Source organism: Halictus rubicundus, chromosome 12 (assembly GCF_050948215.1).
Source record: "Halictus rubicundus isolate RS-2024b chromosome 12, iyHalRubi1_principal, whole genome shotgun sequence".
In the NCBI taxonomy this organism is placed as follows: domain Eukaryota; kingdom Metazoa; phylum Arthropoda; class Insecta; order Hymenoptera; family Halictidae; genus Halictus; species Halictus rubicundus.
In genome coordinates this window covers 12,841,900-12,863,778 of record NC_135160.1, presented here as the reverse complement: position 1 = coordinate 12,863,778, position 21,879 = coordinate 12,841,900, and the positions used below count along the sequence as shown (strand labels likewise).

Genomic DNA, 21,879 nt, shown 5'->3' with positions numbered 1-21,879 from the left:
TTTTGAGAAAAATCGGTGGCGGGGGGGATCGACGATACTTTCCGAAGGTACGATCCGAAATCCTCGACGAGGTGTCGACGCAGTTTGGCTCCCGGCCCGCATTCCTCGCGCGCATGAACGCGAGTAGGTGTCCTCCTAATTTTCGGCCGCGGGCCCTCGTAAATCGCGGCCCATAAACTTGGCACGGTTGCCGGCTGGTTTTCCGGGAAAACAAGGAAATGTCGCGATCGCGGCCATTGCTTTCCTATTCTGTTGCTCGAGGGGTGTTCTCTGCACGCGCGCGAGCCAGCGATTAGGTTACTGAAACGAGCCAGCCGAGTCTGGGAATGTCGGGGCTTCGAGATCCCGTCGCAATACTAACATTTTGACTATTGTAAATTAACCCTCCGACCATTTGCACAACTGTAAAACCGACGATGCTTGGGCCTATTCATATTCTTATTTATCAATTTTTATAAACACACTTTTGGCAACACCCCTTCTAGATCCATTAGTATTTCTGTTATTCCTAATGTGACACGTATTCTTTTACCGTAATTGGCAGAGGAGTAATTACGGATTTCGATACTCTGGGTCAAAATGGACCCGGGACCCGCTGTCGGAGGGTTAGTCTTCTCCATGATCGCACCGAGAAGATAGAAAATGTTAATGTTAGAATAAAAATGAATCGTCTTATAGAAGGGAGAAGTTCGAATTTACTTAGTTAATTCAGTAATTTCCTATGAAATCGTTTTTACAATTACAATAATTGTGAAGTAGACAATTTTGACGGGGTAGATTTAGCGTTAAATAAGAATCTAGTTGCAAGTCGGAAAGTAGATTTCTTCAGAATCAAAGAGTATGTTTGAACAACAACGGATGGAAATTTGCAGAGATTTGTTTCAAAGTGCATAGGAAAGTTCGTCACAGCAATGATAGAATGATGCACTAAATTTGTCCTATTTTCATTCTGTTCGAGTAGGCGCGCGGATATCGTGCGCCGCTGTCTGACCATGCTCGTCCGTTTCTACTTGCTGGAGCGCCTAGCAGTGCTATCATAGTTTCGTCCGAACGTAGAGCTGCCTATTCGTTATACTGATTTTGACGCGTTGGACACGAATCCGAAACTCGTTCTTCCTCAAATTTTTACGAAATTCAAAAGAGGAGCGAACATTTTTAATTCAAGGAATTTTTCCTGACTCAACCGTAAGAACTATGCCAATTATTCTTGTGAGGTACTATTCTGTAGACTCTTCTAAATCACAAGTGGGGACAATTCCGCGACGTATAGCGTCCAGGCCTTGGCGACATATACGGAGAAATCACTGTAAAGAGAATCTTCCGACGAATTTTTATGACAGGAAAATAAAACAGCTCCTAGACCCTCCCCTTATCTAGCGACGTTACGAATAGTATAACGCGGGGCATAATTTTTGTAACCAGGCTATTCGGATTGCCCAATGCAAATTTCCTTGGACGAAACGATCGGAATTTATTGGTCCATAGAATTCTATGGGCGAGAGCATCTCCCGATTGTTGTCGCAGCAGTTTATGGACGTTGCTTTTTCTTTTAAGGCTGAAGCCGGCTCGATCTCGCGAATGATATTAAGATTTCTTTTTTATGACATCGGTCTCTGCTTGCGTTTCGTCGTTCTTTTCGCGTGTTCGGCTGGGAATCTTGAGACACTCACCTCGAGGGTCTGCCGTAACGTCAGATCGGGGAAGAAAACGTCCTGCTGTTGCACGTAGCAGATTCTTCGGCGCCATCTTTTCGTCAGCCTCTCGCGATTCAGCCAGATTTCACCCCCGTCCACGCCCACGCGGCCCGACAGGCAGTTCAGCAACGTGGTTTTGCCGCAACCTTAACAAAGAAGTCGAACGAATCCTGAAAATCTCACTTCCGGAAATCTCTTCTGCCCCCCTGAATATTTTATTAACAATATTGTACACAGTCGAGGTCCCTCTGGTTTACATTTTTCTCGCGAACTCGACATTAACACTTCGAACGCCGTGTCTCCCAGAAACGGTAGACGAAATTATTTATCTGGACTCGCGAATGAATTTTTGTGGTAACGCATTCACTGTAACAAATACTACGAGAATGATGCAGTACTTTCAGCATACGTCTTGACACTAGATTTACGGGACCCGTCAAAATGACGGATTCTAATATTTTTAATTTACGAATATTGAGATTGTAAAGATGCGTCCATGAGGGATTATTTAACGAATTGATTTCTTTGGATATATATGATTAAAAAGATGGCCACAAATTTTGATATATACAATCATGTGATATTTTTGTAAAGCTCCGTAAACCTAGTGTTAACAACGTTTCACGTTTTATTTCGTCAAATAGATTATTTTCATCTCGGAATTTTTGAGGTTGGGTTCGCATTCAAAGTGTTAAAATATTCTAAATTGATCATACAGGGGTGGGAGCTAAATCGCGGAAGAAAATTTGGAAAATAGATGCATTCGACTCGTCGGAAAATATTTTCGAAATCATTCCCGTCCACTAAAAGTGAATGTTCGTTTAGCGGAAGCTGATGTGACATTAACGAGCTCGGTTTGACGAAAATTTGGTGCATACCTGAAGGGCCCATGACGGCCAGAAGCTCGCCTGGTTTAACGACACCCGAGACATCCCGAAGGAGGGCTCTTTTCTCCTTGACCACCTGCAACCCCCGGAAGATTAGCTGCACCGGACGAGAATCCAGCGGGTACACCAACTGCAACGCTGAGCTTTCCACTCTGCAAAGTAGAAAACAAAATTTTTAGGATACCGGGTCGGATAAATAACGTCTAACAGTCCGCGTGGAATAATAAATGAAAACAAACAACAATCGAGAAAAGCGTAACAAAATTGTCTTTATACTATGGTGGTAATTATCTAAATACCACCCTTTTTCGCACGCCTGTGTAGTCCATCTCCTCTCATGCAAGCCTTGTGCACAGTCCCTCGAAGACTGTACGTTTGTTGTCACAGACTATACACGTACAACGTTTTTTTTTTTATCGCGTTTCTACCACGTTTTGTTATTCTCGGGATTCGCGTAATTTTCATCGCGTTCCAGCGTCAATTGAAGAAATTTCTGATCAACAACGTGTTCCCGGGCCGTAACAGGCACAGCCGGTGAACTTAATTTTTATTGACGCTTCGTTATCGGACATTTTCCCCAGAAAAATTCCGAACCCGCGTTCCAATGCTGACAGTCACCTTCATAATAACAATGACGTCCCATCGGAACTATTCCATGACGGCAATTAAGACGGGCATGTGTGCTGCGCCCCCAATCAGCCGCAGAGAGAATAGTCTAGCTCGAACGAAATTTTCAAACGAAACCGCCCGTTGTTCACACGGAGCAGAATTTCGATCAAACAAATTACAAGAAATGCATAATTGTTTGAGAATAAACGAGGCCTCATTTGCTTCTATCGTGACAACGAATTACTAACACTCTACTCGAAAAATGATCAAAACATCAGGATACGTTTATCGTCGTTAGACTGTGGACATCTATGCAAAAAAAAATGTTTATACGTCAATTGTAATCTAATAGGAGCTAAAATTTATCTTCCTCATTAACCCGGTTCTACGTCGAGCTAGCCCTAACATTAACCTTACATTAACATTACAAATTATTGAAACTATAAAAATTCATTTAGGGAAAACAGTGGAGTAAATTTCCTTGTTAATGAATTTAGGGTTGCCATGATTACAAGGCAATACTTACCAGATACTGTTAACACTAGGTTTACGGAGTACTAAAAGTGAGTATTTTACATTACTTTATAAAAATAAAAAGTACGTGTCTATTCAAGTTTTTAGCCATTTATAAAATAATATATACCCAAAGAAATAAATTTGTTGAGTAATTCCACGTAGATGGATCTTCACAATCTCGATAACCGTAAATTAAAAATATTAGAACCCGTCATTTTGACGTAAACCTAATGTTAATGCTTGGTAGGTTTAGTTAGTTAGTTACTTATTTCACTGATTTACGTTACATCCAGTAATAATTCTGTGCTATAATTTCATAATATCCAGCAACAATTGCAGTATCTCTCAGCTGTTCTACACGGGCTGGCAGAGCTGCATACAGGGTGTCCCAAAAATGTATTTCCGTGAACAGGGTGATTCCTAAGGTCATTCGAAATAACTGTTCGACTTTGATCAAAAGAAATGATAGTGTCGATATCAACACGTACGCCAATGCATACATTTCTTCTAAGAATTTCTCTTTCCTTTCCAACTCTGTTACGCTATTGTTCTCTATTTCCTGTCTGCTAGTCGCACATTTGGTGACCAGCCCTTCACGAATTTCCAATGCGTCCCTGAGAACGTCGCCATAGTTCTGGTTTTCGTTAGCCTACCTCTTAGCTTTCTCTGTTCATGACTCATTTCCGCTGTCCCTATCGCCGTCACTGTCTTCTCAAGTTTTCCTTTTCTATTCCCTTTTCTTTCTCTCTCCCATCTTTTCGCCTTCCCTAACTCCGACGTGTGTAACCCTTAAATGCATGAGTGGGGTCCGCAAAGGGCCCCAGTGTTGGATTTTGTGTTAACATTTTTAGCCGCGCCATTTGTGAACTGACAGTTCAACTATTTGCTTCTGTCAATATTTAGGTTATGTTTACTGTGTTTACAGAAATAAATTGTTGCTGTGATCAAAGTTAGCAAGGAATTAGGTAAGTGGGGTCCTCAATGGACCCCATGTATGCATTCATGTTCCTAATATTTAGTTTACCTGTGCACTTAAGGGTTAAGAATGCAACGAGAGTCGCCGGTTGATTCTAAGCCTCCGAGACTACAACACCAGCACTGCACCGACATTGTTAATAAACAAAGTGAGGACTCTATTATTTTATACCACCTTATCCACTTCAATCAAGCTCTTCAGGATCCGACATGATCGCGGGGAGGAAACGCGAACGAGTCGATTCGAGAGAAGCGGATCGACCGCGTCACCTTTCAAGCGGCGCATCCTCGTCCGTGTTTCAGTTGCATCTTGCACCTTGCACCTTGCATCCGATTCGGATCGCGGTGAGCAACAACGGGTCCCGTCCGAGCCCGATATGTTTTGCGAGTCGATCAGGGACGGGGAAACGGTTTCTGCAAGGCCGTTCGAAAGCCGGGCCGGGTCGGGTCGGGTCGAACCTGACCGGCAAACCTGACCGGCGCGACGTGATTAAGGAGATATCCGCGCGGAACATCTTCACTCGCGGCCAGCCCATATAAAGCGGACTTTCCAATCGGTTTCGAACGAGGATGGAAAAGCGAGCACACACACACACACACACACACACACGCACCTCTCGCGCAGAAAGAGGGAAGTGAATCGATCGAACCCGTTTCGAAAACGATGGAGATCGATCAAGGACGACACCTGTGCGCCGCACCTGTACCGGTCGGAACACCTGAACAACCGATCCACGACGGATCGAACGATCTCGTGCGGGTTCGGGATCTCGCAGTTCCCTCGAACGTGGGGACACACGAATATCTCTACTTTGCAATAGCAACGAGACCGTTTGGATAGCTCGCAGGATGAATGCCCTATCTTATTAATCGCGCGAAACACAACGCTGCACGCGATAGAGAAAAGGTTCTCTTCTCCGGTTGTAACACGACCTCCTCGTAAATAACAACGCTCTGTTGCGTTGTCGGACGGAAATTTTTCAGATGACGCAGCCTCTGCCCGCTCGTAAACACTTCCAGGACCTGCTCCACGGTTCCTTGAAGCCCTCCCGCGCACAAGAGTTATGCTAAAACGTCACCGTTCGACTGCCGGTCCGTGCGGAACACAAATTCGCTGCATCGGTGACTGATAGACGCTTTCTCTAATCAATTTTTAAAAGTTAAGCGCCGAATATCCAGCCCAGAGATTCTTACAGAATCGGAGTCGTTTAATTAACCGAACTAGAAATTTAACCAGTTAACTGCGGAGTTTCATTTGAAAAATCCCTCGCGGGAATGAAAATCAAGCTATGACGAGGTGTATACGTCGAACGCAGGCCAAATGCTGCTGTTGTAAATTTGTCGATAGAAGAAAAGCGAAGTGAGAAGGAATTACATTTTCATTCGATAAGAAATTAACGATTCTTTAACGTCTACCGCGCCGCGATAGAGACTTGGTCCGACGTGTATACACGTCGAACGCGCTTAACTTGTTAAAAAGTAATTATAGCGGATGCTGTCTCAACTATTTAACCCTTTGCACACGAGTGGCGACTCTGAAGCACCACTAGAAATTGTTGTGGCATTATTTCAAAGAAATTACAAAAAATATTGCAAAATATTTGTTACATCACAAAATTTGTATTTAATAGATTACCAAACACTTCAATATTATATGTAGAAATATTGTAGGACGGAAGAAAAGTTTAGTTTTAGATTGAAAACAGCGCCGAGTGCAACGGGTTAAATTCCAAAGACTCCAATAAAATTCGGTTTGTCTAAACATCTCATAATAAAAATGAATTTCTAAGCTCACAAGTCAAAAATCATTGACGACGTGACTGACGTGGCGGTCCACGTGTTAATTAGTTCAAAGTGATACAGACTGCGGATTTTGTTTATGGCAAAATCGAGCAGCTGTAATTTGAAACGGCACAAAGATTAGTTAAGATTAGACTTATTAAATTACTCTCCGCTTACAGGGATTATTTGAGTAAAAAATTCCCAGGGGACTCCTGCAGCAGGTGTATTTTTATTTAGTATAAAAATTATTTCACTCGTAAATCCGCGGGCCAGTCACGGAACCGAGGCAAGAACATTCGACCGATGGATCGAGCCCGCGGTCGATTGGTCGGAATCGCGTAACGATACACAAAAAGCGGGGGTCGATGGACAACGGAGTCAGATAATAAATTCCTGACATGGCAGTGTCACGTCATCCCGGGTTCGTTGAACTCGGCCGTTCCGCGCGCGACACAGCCTCGCCGCGTAAAACGAGAACATTTTCGAATATGTGTCAGCATTCGCTATTCAAGAAAGAACCGGCGCCACGGCCGACTCGAAACAATCGCTGACCCTCACGCCGCAAGTGCAACGTTTCTGAAACCCGAACAGAAACTCCGGAAAACCGATCGATCTATCGATCCGAGATCGAGGAAATGAGGTTTCCCCGTTGCACCGTGTCCGAGGACCCAAATAATTCCGGCCTACCTCGGCGCATCAAAGACTCGTCTTCTGATTGCTCAATTGCAGGGAGTGCATTCAAAAGTGCAATAGAATATCCGAAAAAGAGAGGTGCAAAAATTGCGAATAAGAATTTTGATTCAACGCAGCGGTTCCGATGCGAATCACTAGGTTTTTCGGAGGTGCATCGGCAGATTGTTGAACGGGAATTATGGTCGCGTCACGGTGACTCGTTCTCGCGAATAAATCGCGCAAATTGCACGCCGGAGCGACAATGTCGCCGGAGCCGTTGGATGATCGACTTATCGGCGCGGTTCATAAATATCCCCCGGACGATATGCAGATCTCGAGCGGCAGCGGAATGCAACGGAATGCAACAGCCGTTCACCGGCTTCGAGAGAAACCGGAGGAAAAGAGAGTGAGAGAGAGAGAGAGAGAGAGAGAGAGAGAGAGAGAGAGAGAGAGAGCCCGATCGATCTCGGCCCCGTCTGAATAATTATGTCGTCGCGCGTCGCCTTCAGAAGCGGTGGCCCGCGGTACGGAAATGCACGTGCTGAGATTCGAGAAAGAAAAAGAGAGACAGAGAAAGAAAAAGAGAGACAGAGAGAGAGAGAGAGAGAGAGAGAGAGATCGTAAATTTCCAACGGCGATATGCAAATGTCGAGCGCGTGCGGATCCGGCCGCGTGCTGCCTGCGAAGCGCTTATCGTTTCGCGCGCGCGCGCTCGCGCTCGCCCTATCGCAATCGCATAATTGACTGTGCATCGAGTCATCGTGCTGTCGCTGATCCTACGCGAATTTTCACCCGTCGAGAAACTGAAACGAACCGACACCGAACCTGCGACCTGATGACGAATCAATTATTATTAATAGACTGTGGGGATCTTTATGCAAGACAAAAAATGTTTGCATTGATTGCAAAAATTTATTTCTCCTTTCAATTATTTTATTAACACTGGAACTACCGAGCCCTAAACGTGACTGAGACTTATCCCTTTATGATACACAGCAAGATTGAATTTGCTCAGGTTTCAGATTTTTATGGTAACATGTGCTCCAAAGAAGAAATATGTTAAAAAAATTTCTCGTGAAAACGTTTTCATAGTTTCAAACAAAAAATGTTTGCATCGATTGCAAGACGCAGGAGCGAAATAAAAATTTATTTCTGCTTTCAATTATTTTATTAACACTGGAACTACCGAGCCCTAAACGTGACTGAGACTTATCCCTTTATGATACACAGCAAGATTGAATTTGCTCAGGTTTCAGATTTTTATGGTAACATGTGCTCCAAAGAAGAAATATGTTAAAAAATTTCTCGTGATAACGTTTTCATAGTTTCAGTAATCGTGACAGAAGAAATCATCCACCAGTCATTCTGACTGGTTCTAGTGTTAAGTTGAATACGCTGATATCCATAAATCTTTTTAATATGTCCGCTACTTTAAATTATGGTTACCCATTTTTGTCATAAATGCATAAAATCCGCAGTCTAATTATTAGTTATTCAGTTATGTATTATTCAAGTCGGTAGTAAACTGCGGATCTTCATGCACTCCTGAAAATTTTTGGAAAATGCTAAAATATAACATTCCGCAGAATTTAGCAGAATTTTTATTTATTTCAGATCTACGAAGGCTACCACCGTTGAAAATAAAATTTTATTTGGCTCCACTTTCTTGAAATGCCTCTAGAAAAATTGCAAATTGCATAAACATCCGTAGTCTAGTCGTTGACTGCCGTGTCACCCATACGTGGGTGACGGAATTATTTGTTCAGGTTTTAAAATGAATTTTTACATTGATATATTCATTGCACCAAATTTGATTGTAAAATTCTAGAAAGTTGGAGGACAATATCATACATTTAATTTTTCAATTTTTATTCCATTAAATAACTCACTTTGATTTCATGGAATTTTTGAGGTTTCTAGTCTGGCAGTCAAAGCGTTAATTATGCGTTTGGAGAACGTCTTTGTTCGTTGTTTATTAGTCGCACTAAACACTCACACTGTACACACTGTATATATCTGTACATAGTTACTCTTGGGAGTACAACGTGGTAGCTTCTGTGAGACAGCAAACTACAATGAACGAATAAATTTGAACGAATAAATTAAATCAATAAATTGAACGAGTATATTCCAAATAAAATTGCACTATACTGACCCGTTGCTCTCTCACGGAAATATTCTCATTAAGTGCAAATAATTTACTGCGTTCACTCGTGCTTGCGTTTAAAAGTATATGCGCCTTCTGAAAGAGTTAAAATTAAAATAAAGAATGAACAAATTTGAAATAAAATTGCACGCTGACGAGCACTCGAATTATCGTTGTTCACGAGTTAAAGTAAATTGATTTGATATTAAACTATTGGTCAAGACTGGTTGTGCTGGCAGTCTATGATGATTAGGGTCAACACACGAGCACCGGAGAAAAAGCGGTACGAATTTGCCGATCGATTCAAAATAGGCGACAGGGAGCCTCGACGTCCAATTAAACGCGGAGGGTGGTCCAACAATTGGAACTTTGAATTTCGATTGATCTATTTATCATCGCGGGAGAAGGATGACGACAAGCCACGCGCAATCGAGAATAACGTTTCTCTAGGACGATTGACAAAAGGACAGAACAAAAGTTGATCGAACAAGATCGCTCTAACATGTTTTCATTGGTCCACGGCTAAATTAGAACAGAAAGGAAGAGAAGCTGTGCCAAATCAAACTCGAAATGCGTGGATGTGGACCTTGGAGAGCAATTGATTCGATTGGGTGTTAAAAGACTCTGTTCGATTAGGATCCTCGACTTTTGTTGACCAGACAAAGATGGCAGACAAATTATTACAAGTCCGCGACGAGCATAGGCGATTTCGAGCATCATACATCAAAACAAAAGAAAAGTGCAAGGTCCAAAATTTGATTTTTACTTCACAAAATATGCATCAGGAAACTTCCAGGCCGAGTTTCATTCGGATATAGTAATTATTTCCGAACGGTACGCTATTTTCTACGAGACAATACGTTCACTATTTCGCACACGCATTTGTCACGATTCTTTCCAAGTCGAGCGATCATTTGCAAAGCTACGCTATTTTCTATGACACAATACGTTTACTATTTCGCGTTTGTCACGATTATTTCCAAGCTGAGTGATCATTTCCAACCCTGCGTTATTTTCTACGAGACAATACGTTTACTATTTCGCACACGCGTTCGTCACGATTACTTTCAAATTGAGTGATCATTCCCAAGCCCGCGCTCTTCTGTAAGAGAAAATGGGTTCGCCATTTTGCGAATAAAAGCAGTTGGTTAGGTGGCAGATAGTTTCTGGTTAAATGAGCCGGGGGGTGTGTGTGCGAAACGGTTAATTGTGGTCCTAGGAGATGTAATTTTTGCCGCATCCCTTACGTACGTGACACACGTCGCCGAGTCGAGTCTAATCTGTCCGCCATTTTCCAGAACCGTTTCGAATCGGTTTCGCGCGCGAGCGCGCTCGCGAGAGAGCAGTCCGAGAAGAAAGCCGGGCGACAATGTTTCGCGGGCATAAATCAGATCGGAGAAAGTTACAACCCCAATTAACCTCGGTGATACGGGATGACTAGCGGAGCCAGGGTTCGTTGAACCGATATTCCCCGAGAAACGAGCGGACGCCATGAGCCGGCCGTTTTGGTCCGTTCACCTGATAAGAGACCGCGTTGCTACGGATAAATATAGACGACGCGGCTGCCCGCCGCCTTCTCACTCCAGTTTCGTTATTATTACTATTATTTTTATCAGCAAACGAGCCGCGAGCCCACGGGACCAATAGATATATTCGTCGTGGACCAGTTATCAATCCCATTCACCGCGCCATTGTGCACGGAATTAACACTTACATTAACACTAGGTTTACAAAAAGCATGCATCATCTGTCTATCGAAATTTTCAGCCATTTTTTAACACTAGCTTTACGCAGCATTAAAAGCGAGTATTTTACATTACTTTATAAAAATAAGAAGAATGTGTTTATCCAAGTTTTCAGCCATTTTTTAAATAATATATACCTAAGGAGATAAGTTTGTTGTGTAATTCCACGTAGATGGATCTTCACCATCTCAATAATCGTAAATTAAAAATATTAGAACCCGTCATTTTCACGGGTCCCGTAAACCTAGTGTTAATGATACATATACAAAGAAATAACATTCACCGCGCCATTGTGCACGGTATTAACGCTTACATTAACGTTAGGTTTACGGAACGCACTGAAACCGACTATTTTACATTAGTTTGTACAAAAAGCAAGCATCTGTGTATCCGAATTTTCAGCCATTTTTTAACACTAGGTTTACGGATCATTAAAAACGGAGTATTTTACATTACTTTATAAAAATAAGAAGAATGTGTTTATCCAAGTTTTCAGTCATTTTTTTAATAATATATACCTAAGGAAATAAGTTTGTTGTGTAATTCCACGTAGATGGATCTTCACAATCTCAATAATCGTAAATTAAAAATATTAGAACCCGTCATTTTCAGAAATGACATTTACCGCGCCATTGTGCACGGAATTAACTCGTACATTAACATTAGGTTTACGGAACGCACTGAAACCGACTATTTTACATTAGTTTGTACAAAAAGCAAGCATCTGTGTATCCGAATTTTCAGCCATTTTTTAACGATACATATCCAAAGAAATGTTAAATAATTCCTCGTGGACGCCTCGTGGATTCCTCGTCTGGTGTCAAGATCTTACAATCTCAAATATTACGTCGTCCCATAAGTCAGTGTCGTGGATATCTTTATATTATTCACCATTGAAAAGTATTTTAAAACCGCAGAAATTTTTATAGTGACGGTATGATGTCTTTGCCGAAAAGGTCAGAAGACGTTGTGGAATGAAAGGGTGATTACATATTTTATTTTTAGAATTTAAATGGCACAAGAGGTAAACGGCTCGAGTTATGGGACGACCTAATATAATAAATTCCGTCTACCATTTCTGGGAGAAGCGGCACTCGCATGAGAAAGCGTTAATTTTTCACTTTGTCGCAAACTGTTAATCTTATGAAGCATTTTACTCGAACATCATTGAATTAATATTGTACACTTTGTTGTTTAACACTAAACCTACCAAAGTAAGTAAGCCTAAAAAGTAAGTAATACACGTCGTCTTACAAAAATGACAAAATTGAATTTATTTGGATTTTGCGCAATTCGTATTATAACGCTCTCCTTAATCTATTTATTTAATCATTTCCCAAAAAAGTCGAACCGGTCTTTTTGACCGGCGGTTTAGTGTTAAACTCGGAGTACACAGCGTAATATTCGGTGAGCCCATAATATTCTTCCGTCAAGTGATTGCATTAAGTTTCATTTGATAAAAGAAGAACAGCGGAGGTGAGGAAGATGCTACTATGCCAGTAGCGTGTTAATAGGGCTCCGAACGCAGGGGCGGTTCTGTGGTTGTAGTTGGCGGATAGTTTGTTTTAGCTGTATACTTTCCCGGCAATTACGGCGGAACGTTTCCGTGTGAAAAGTTCGTAGCAAGAACCGGCGTACAACGAGAAACGATACGGAAGAAATGGGCGAGCGATTGGGTCGAAGGAGACCCTGCGTCGTGCTCCCCGGGCTCCGTAAATTCGATCGAACGGTTCTGCCCGGTAGGTGGGACGGAGTAAAGCTCGCGAACGAGGAGCGAAGGAAGCAATAATTCGATGCGGTTTGGGCGTTCACCGCGCGGGAACGGCCGAATTCATCTCGAAATTGGCCGGCTCCCATTTGCATGCGGGAGCCGGGTTCAACGAACCCGAGGCCCGGGGTCAATTCGGACCGGGGCCCCTGGAACTTCCTTCAACGAGACCTAACCCCGCGTGGAACCTCGACCCGACATTGAGCCAATGAATTACGAAAATGGTTCGGTAGAGAAACAGAGAGAGAGAGAGAGAAAGAGAGAAAGGGGGGAGAGGGAAACAAAAAAACAGAGAGGAACGAGCTGAAGGAGGATAAGAAACGCGTTTCGACGCCGGCGCTTACGCATCGGTCGAATTCTGCGAACCGCAAAAACGCACCGCCCCGGGAACCTGGGTTAACGATTGAACCCTGTTAACATTTTGGCGACCGGAGGAGTTACGCCTCCTCCACGGTGTCGTTGACCTTCGTTCCGACGCTGCGGGCCCCGTGGACCGCGATTTCGTTACACGTGTACCGGACACGTCCTCCGCGAATCTCTTTCGGCAGATGAAGAACAGATTGTTTCAATTAGAGCGCGTCGGAGCGGCGATTGGCGTTGAGTAACTCTGGCCCGGCAACAACTCAGCGTTCCGATAATCGGCAGATGAATGGACTTTGGTGTCCCACCAACGCCGATCCGGAAGTCGTTTTTCTCGGTTGCTCGGAAAAAGTGTTTTTACGAGTCGAATAAATCCACGAAGAGGCAAATTTTCAACTTTACAAAATTTTCTCTGGTGTAACCGCGAACGCTGGACGAACGATTTCTGCGTGGATCGATTCTGCAGAGTCTTCTGAATACTGTGGTATTTTTTTTTTTTTTATAACATTGCGAGGGTTTGAGTATGTGTAAACAATTTTCAGAGAGCTTTCCGTCTACTAGATCTGCTAGTAAGTAGATTCAGTCGACGTTGAATCAATGGTCGGACAACGAAAGAAGAGAAATTGCAACCCTCGTCCACCATTTTGAAAACCGAGAAGAGAAATAAATCTTGAAGTCAGCCGGATCGAATGTTCAATGTAAAATAGGTATATTCCGAGATAGTATTCAGTCTCGCGCAAGTACATGGCTCTACGATGACCGCCATCTTGGCAACTAAGAGAAAGCTACATATTACCTGGTGTATTACATATTCCTACGCTAACACCATCAGAATCAAAAATTCAATAAAAAGATCGTTTCTCACGAGTATCGAGCCTCGTCGCGAAAAATTCCCGTATATCGAAGCCCTCTGGCATGAACCTCCGCCATCTTGGCAACTAGGAGAAAGCTATTACACGGCGTATTACATATTCGCGGTGTTAACACCATCGGAAACAAAATTTCAATAAGAAGATCAATATTTCTCACGGATATCGCATACTAATCTGATCTTCTGTACCATAAACCTGCGCCATCTTGGAACCTGGGAGAAAGTTATTACAAGGCGTATTACATATTCGTGGTGTTAACACCATCGGAATCAAAAATTTCAATAAAAAGATCCATATTTTTCTTTTCGCACACTAGTCCGATTTTCTCGAGTCAAAATTTCAATAAAAAGATCGATATTTTTCTTTTCGCACACTGGTCTGATTTTCTGTACCATAACCGGCGCCATCTTAGAACCTGGGAGAAAGCTATTACATCGCGTGTTACATGTTCTTGGTGTTAACACCATCGGACTCAAAATTTCAATAAGAAGATCGCTATTTCTCAGGAATATCGAGCCTTTCACGCACACTAGTCTGATCTTCTGTACCATAACCGGCGCCATGTTGAAACCTGGGAGAAAGCTATTACATCGCGTGTTACATGTTATTGGTGTTAACACCGTCAGACTCGAAATTTCAATAAGAAGATCGACATTTCTCACGAATATCGACCTTTTACGCACACTAGTCTGATCTTCTGTACCATAACCGGCGCCATCTTGGAGCCCAGGAGAAAGCTATTACATCGCGTGTTACACGTTCTTGGTGTTAACACCATCGGACTCAAAATTTCAATAAGAAGTTCGACATTTCTCACGAATATCGAGCCTTTTCGCACACTAGTCTGATCTTCTGTAGCATAACCGGCGCCATCTTGGAACCTGGGAGAAAGCTATTACATCGCGTGTTACATATTCATACGTTAACACCGCGAGAAGATGCAACGAGTGACCGACGTGTTTCACGAGTATCGTGCGGCTGGTTGTTGCGTACCGGTCCGATTTTCCGGTAAAAATCGTAACGTTCTAAGCTGCGCGGACAACCGTCGGCCATCTTGGCGTCCGCGAGAAGAGATCACGGATCGCGTGCGCGTACATCTTCTGTTTCAACATTAAAAGCGCATTAACCCATTAACAAACCGGATCAAATAATCTCTTAGCCGGCGTCCTAATAAAAGAGCCGACATAAAATCGATATAATCCTGGCGGGTATGGGTATCGAGCCTCGTCGTTTACCATTTAGCTCGGGCATCTTTCGCGAGCAAGAAGAAGGCGCTCGGGAATCGATGTCGGCCAGGGAACGAGGGTAATTTCGACGCGGGGCCGTAGGCAAACAGTGGCACCGAGTGGTATCGGCCTGTAAATCGAGCTATCGAGCACATTTCGATTTTTTCGCCTAGCTGGAAAGCGTCCGGGGACCGTGCAAGCTATCTTCGCGGGTATCTTTTGCCTGGAAAGTGGGACGCCGCTCTGCGTCCCACCTCTCTTTTCTGCTCTTCTGTCTCTCTCCTTCTTCCTCCGCCTCTCCTTTCCCTCTGTCTCTCCCTCTTTCGGTGTTTGTCTCTCCCTCTCTCGCTCTTTCTCCGCGCCGCGGCGTTTTATCACTTTGCTATCGCGCGTAGCTCGCAATAAGCAGCGTAGTAGAAAGTACGAGCATTTGGTGGTTGTATTTTAGCTTTCACGATCAGATAACGGGGGCCGGTGTACGCGTACGCGGCCATTTTATGGTGCTTTTGCGTCCGCGTGCCCTGCCCCCGTCTCCTCGGGACCCCCGGGTGACGCCGGCCGACGTCGCCGCAAATTTCGTCGAGGACCATTTTTGCGGCCGTGTATCTCGGCTCTCCTGGCCTCTTTAAAACCCGCCAGTGCAACGCGCTGCAACGCGCTGCACACGCCGCGGCTCTACTTTATTTCTTCGTGTATTTATTTATACTGAAAACACGCGCCGCAATGGAGATAGACGCGCGAGTCCTAACGGTGAATCGACTCTGGCTCTCTGTCGCCTTTTTTTTTCTCCCCCCCCCCTCCCCGCCCTTCTTCTTTTCTTTCGCGGTATTTTTCTCCTCGCGACAGACAGCTCGAGAGCCAATTAATCTATCTTTGTCCGTGATTAGATACATCGATGACTAGGCGCACCGCGGACCGAGCAAACACCGAGCGTCAGGTATAACACGAGACTCAATTAGAATCAGAAGAATTAACTATTTCTAGCGTTCTCAATTGATCGAAAACCTAGTTTATCAACCCTTGCCACTCGAATCGTGATTACAAAGCGTCACTAAAATTTACTGTTACTCTAAATATTTTTTACATTATTAAATTCGTTTGTATTTTATGAATTGCTAAACATCTTGTACCATATTCGTATGTATAACATGGAAAATGTATGTATAGAAGGGAATTACTCTAGGTCGGAAGAAATGTTTCGTTTTGGAGACAAAATAAATTTCGTCTTCGAGCGCAAAGGGTTAACTCAATTTATCTTTGCGATCGATTGTCTCCTCTCGAGCTCCACGAAAAATTACTATGTTATCTCTTTGCACTCGAAGCTATTTTATCCCCAAAAGGAAACATTTCTACCGACCTAGAATATTTCCCTTCTATATATTTGTTTTCATGTTATACATACGAAAATGATGCAGTTTACTCGTACAATACCGAAATGTTTAGTAATTTATTAAATACAAACAAATTTAATAATGCAGAACATATTTTGAATAATGATACAGCAATTTTTAGTGGTGCCTTACAGTCACCATTCGAGTGCTAAGGGTTATAATTCGAAACAATTACTGCTTTCTGTTTAATAAATTGCTAAACCGTTCAAGTATTATAAATACACTCGATACTGTATGGACGAAGAGAAATGCGTATTGCAACAAAAATATTCCAAAAATTCGGGGAAACGTACGAATCCCGATACAGCTTCCAGTGCGAAGGGTTAAAAGAAAAAACACCATCAAAATCAGCCAGGTACGAACACTATTGTCTTTCTTTCAAGACGAGAGAAAATTTCACCAGAAAGAATAATCACCAAATAATCATTGAAGTGAGTTCAGAAAGAATTTTCTTTTCTCTTCTATGAAATTATTAAATTATTAAAGAATTCTTGTAACTCAATGTACTTAAGCGGAGCTTTTCGGTTGCATAAAATTGTCTAGTTTTGCGCATAGATCCCCCGTGGAATTAGGATCGTCGAAATGATGGATGCGCTGATCGGTGGGCGAAGAAGCGTGGAAGTGTTCCCTGAACTCGAGTTGCACGGCGACTCGTTGGATCGAGAGAATCGTGGCCATCGCTGGCAGCAGCGGTGCATTGCACGGAGGACGGCCGAGTGCAACGAATGCACGCGAATACGCGAGCGTGTTCGTGCCGGGTCTGTGTGCGCGCGTGCTGGTAGGTGCACCGGCACGGAGGAGAGTAAACGCAATAACTGTATCTCTGGTCCAGGGGGTCACTGTTCCACGACTACGAGACTCCGCTCGACTGTTCTCAGCTTCTTGCCGCACCGTATATACACGGTGTCCCCTTTAAATCTCCTGGTGACGCTCGACATTACCAGAAGTCCACAGAAATCGTGTTTCGTCGGATACGAATTCGAAAACAGCTTCGCAACCCCTTTTTACTTTGATCGATCAATCCCCATTCTGGTCTAACCCCTTGCACTAATATTCATTTGGTGATTATGATGATTGGAAACTCTTCGTCCTTCAGAATTAAAAAAAAAAAAAAGATTTACTGTATGTTTTCTCCAAACGATAAATATCAACCCCTTGCACTACTTTTTATTTGGTGATTGTAACGATTAGAAACTCTTCATCGTTCAGAATTTTAAAAAAGAAAGATAGTTTATATTTATTGTATGTTTTCTCCAAAGGATAAATATCAACCTCTTGCACTACTTTTTATTTGGTGATTGTAACGATTAGAAACTCTTCATCGTTCAGAATTTTAAAAAAGAAAGATTTACTGTATTTACTGTGTTTTCTCCAAAGGATATATATCAACCCTTTCCACAACTATTTATTTGGTGATTATAACGATTAGAAATTCTTCATCGTTCAGAATTTCTTAGAAAACAAAAGATTTACTGTATTTACTGTATGTGTTCTCCAAAGGACAAATATCAACCCCTTGCACTACTTTTTATTTGGTGATAGTAACGATTAGAAATTCTTCATCGTTCAGAATTTCAAAAAAGAAAGATAGTTTATATTTATTGTATGTTTTCTCCAAAGGATATATATCAACTACAACAACGTAGAATTTTATTTCTGCTAGAATTAGAATCTACGTAGAATTTTATAACATACATGTTTATTAGATATTATGTTAATCGACTGTAATACGGACATTGCATCATTTTCGGAAAATCGAACTCGTTCGAATAAGCGATGCCACATGTCATTCATCCTTCTTCGACAATTCATTCTAGTTCAGAAATAGCGAACATATTTTTGGAACAAAATTGATGAACGCAACTGTGAATCTACAAAATGAATTGTTCATCTTCGAAGGCGTAAATTAAAAATGAGGGACAGAGCGAGGATCGAAGACTTTCAACGATACTAATCATTTTCACGAGGCCAAAAATCTTCAAAATTCGTGCGTAATTCTAACTCCGCGTTTTTAAAGGCTCGTTTTTAAGTGGATTTCGGCCGGGTAAAGGGGACTATTTTTTCCCGAAAAATTCACGAGAGATCCTGTCGGAGGGTCGATAATCGTTTTGCCCCAGTTCGGCCACCCCTGCGCCTCGAAAAGTGAAAACAATCGGATGGCCAGGCGCGCGTGTCCCTGGCCACGTCGTTTCCCTTTCACTTCTCGCGGCGCGCGGGACTCACCCCTAGAAAACGGCCACCCTTTCCCTTTCCCTTTCGTTTTCCCCGGCCGGTTTTCCGCCCTGTTGAGCTCCACGCCCAGCGGAAAAGGGACCCCCCGATCGTCCTACGTTGCTCCCGTTGTAAAAGAAAAAAAAATAAAACAACCATTTTTTCTCATCCGCGTAGAACATCTCGCGGCTCGAACCACCCTGTAGAAAATGGGACGGCGAAATGCTGCGTCCAAATGAAACCATTAACGCCAGCCTTAATTGAACGTAAAGACAGTAGGCTGTTTTACATCGCCAGACGACAAGCACAGATTCGTTCGGTGAAAAAATAAAAATTGCAACTAAAGTAGCAAGTATCGTCTGTGATTTATTGCCGATTTTATGTGTTTATCAGGAGTAGTTAAAATTTTTTAAAAAAGTAGAAAAGAAGAGGACATCGATGTTAAAATTACTGGCGAAAGATGCAAATTTCTTGGTTTCGCTTCTACACCTTGGAGATCCACGGTTGTTGTGACAAGTTCGAACAAAAATAAATAAATTAACGCGTCGGACGATGGGTCCGTCGTCTTTATTCGGTGTTGTTCGCCTGACGGATATCTTAACGACATTGTCGACGTATCGTTAAGTGTCAATAAGCCGTTGATAATTCCACGGTAATCGATAGTCGCAGCCTTTAATTAAGGAGCGCGGCTACAGTCGTTTCGACGGCCGATACTAATTTTAAACGAGAGTCCGATCGTTTCGTCAGAGGTGTCTGGACTACAGAGGCGGATCGGGCCTCGGCGGGCACGCATTTTTTTAATAAAAACGACACCGGATTGCAATTCTATCTTGTCGGTGACTCGAGATCAGGAATTCGCTGTCCGGAGGATGCGACCTCGCGACGATCCTGTCCGAATATTCCTGAAAAAAACCGGTGGATCGCTCGAGGCCAGCAGGACGATCGCTCGATTCGACATCTGATGGAACTTCTTCCTTTCTTCTTCTTTTCTTTTTCTCCTTCTCCTTTCTTTTCGTTCGAGCTGTCAAGGAAAAAGCGGAGTTCTCCGATCGGGATTCCTCGCCGCGAATTATCCCCGATTCCAATCGCAACTGAATTTACGGCTATTAATTAATATTAAACAGCGGCCGAATAGAAATTTCATTTTTCCTTGACCGATTTCTCGGTGAAGTATTCTTAAATCCTTTTAATCCTGTCGCCGTTTTAAACGATATTCAGTTTTGTCAGGAACTCTATATATGTCGTCAAGGACTCGAGGATAAACGTCGCGGAATTATCCCCACTACCACGAGGTATACTCCGTGAGGGGCCATGACCCGAGGCCTGTAGATCTTTGCTCTCCTTTTCTTGTTCGGCGTGGATCAAAGAATAGTATCTCCTGGGCTATATATGTCCCTGGCTAGACCCGCGTTGTGGACATATATCGAGAATTCACTGTACCTTTTTCAAATAGAAAGAAACTGTATTTCCAGCAGCAGTAAATTAGAAATTCTTCCCTCACTCTGACCCGTATCAAAATAAATTAATAAATTTAATTGAAGATCTGTCCTTCCGCCAAACACCGTTCCAATTAATTTCATAAATTTTTGTTTCATGTAATTTTTGCAAAGAATAAAAGTCGTTTTTTGCAACGAAGCAGCAATTTAGCCGTGTCAAATGAAGGGGCAAGGGGGGTGGTCGAATGCGCTTTTCGCTGTATTTTTTCTCTCTCTCTCTTTTTCCAGCGGTGATCTACAAGTAGATTTTTCACTGGGGCAAGAGACCAAATCGGTTTCTGGAAAGGCGATTTCCAGCAAGCACGTTCGCAACTCGAACGCCCACCGGTGAAACCACTCGCGTGAATTGGCCCCTCTTCCGTGCGTTTTCCAACCCCCGAGGGGCAACCTTCCCCACTTTTCTTCTTCCTCATTTTTTTTTTTCGCTTCCCCACGGTTTACCCCGGAATAATGACCCAATAACACAGCTGACCGGGATTTGCGTTCACGGGCCGTGAACTGGATCCGCAAGGCGCTAACGAGTTGCCGCGAACAATGAGAAAATACGTTCGAGAGCATCGACGAGCGAGAGAGGGTGCACGAATATACATACTCGGTGTTCCCGTTGAAAACGCGACTGAACTCGAGCCGCCGTTTCGACGTCGAGCATGTACCGATCGAATTATCTCGCGATCGAACGATCTACCAGCACCCTTTAAATACTTTCCGGAAACGATACTGTGGAAGTTTCTTCGATTGAATTGAACAGAGACGCAGACACACGAAGCAACACCATCGAATGAAATAACCCTTTCGTTGCCTAAAATTGATAATGTGAGATGCTGGAATATTTTGGACAAATTAAATGTCTATTTTGAATCTATCTCAAGTCTTACATCTGAAATCGTTCATCTTAAATCGTCCATTTTGTAGAGGAACGTGTCACGCTCAAAACAATTATGGCAACAACTCTACGAGCCCGAGAAATTGTGACAAGTTGGAGTGACCATAACTCCGGCAGAAATTGTTGCATCGATATCGTTAAATAATAATTTGAAAGCGATTTCTGTCTCCACTTTCAGATGCCTTCTCAAATTTTTATTTATGTTGCTTCTTGACACAGTTACAGCGTCATAAAGAAAACTTTGACAGTTAAATAAAAATGTTGTTCAACTCCCCGACATCTCAGGGATCGAGAAAAATTTTTTTTCATAAATCGTGTTTGATAAGAGCATTTTTTTCTCTTGAATGCGCTGTTTTTGTTTTTGCGATTTAGTTAACACGATTTGCACAATTTCCATTTCTCCTTTACCTAGCCGTGTCTCGGCGAGAAATAATGATCACAATACCATGATCGCAAGCTCAGTTTAGGGTAGAGATTATGCTGATTCGATTCAGCAGCCGATGAACCCGTTGCGACAATTTTTGACCTATGGCAACCGCGTTTGAACTTACCGATTCGCATAAAACGAGGCTAACAACGCTACTTCGTCACGTTGTCGTTAGGGTCAACGCGTGCTCTGAAATTCGTATATTCCCACCTGTCGACG

The 21,879-nt window shown here is 42.9% G+C and overlaps 1 protein-coding gene across 1 annotated transcript in view; it reads right to left on the bottom strand.

Annotated features, from left to right (window-relative positions):
• Window positions 1-21,879, bottom strand: part of E23 (ABC transporter G family member E23) — a 234,519-nt gene that overhangs the window by 29,424 nt on the left and 183,216 nt on the right. The window contains exons 3-4 of the mRNA XM_076798205.1: window positions 2,573-2,733; window positions 1,671-1,840 (exon numbers count right to left, since the gene is read on the bottom strand). Coding sequence (XP_076654320.1) covers window positions 1,671-1,840; window positions 2,573-2,733 — 331 coding nt within the window. The remainder of the gene's footprint in view (window positions 1-1,670; window positions 1,841-2,572; window positions 2,734-21,879) is intronic.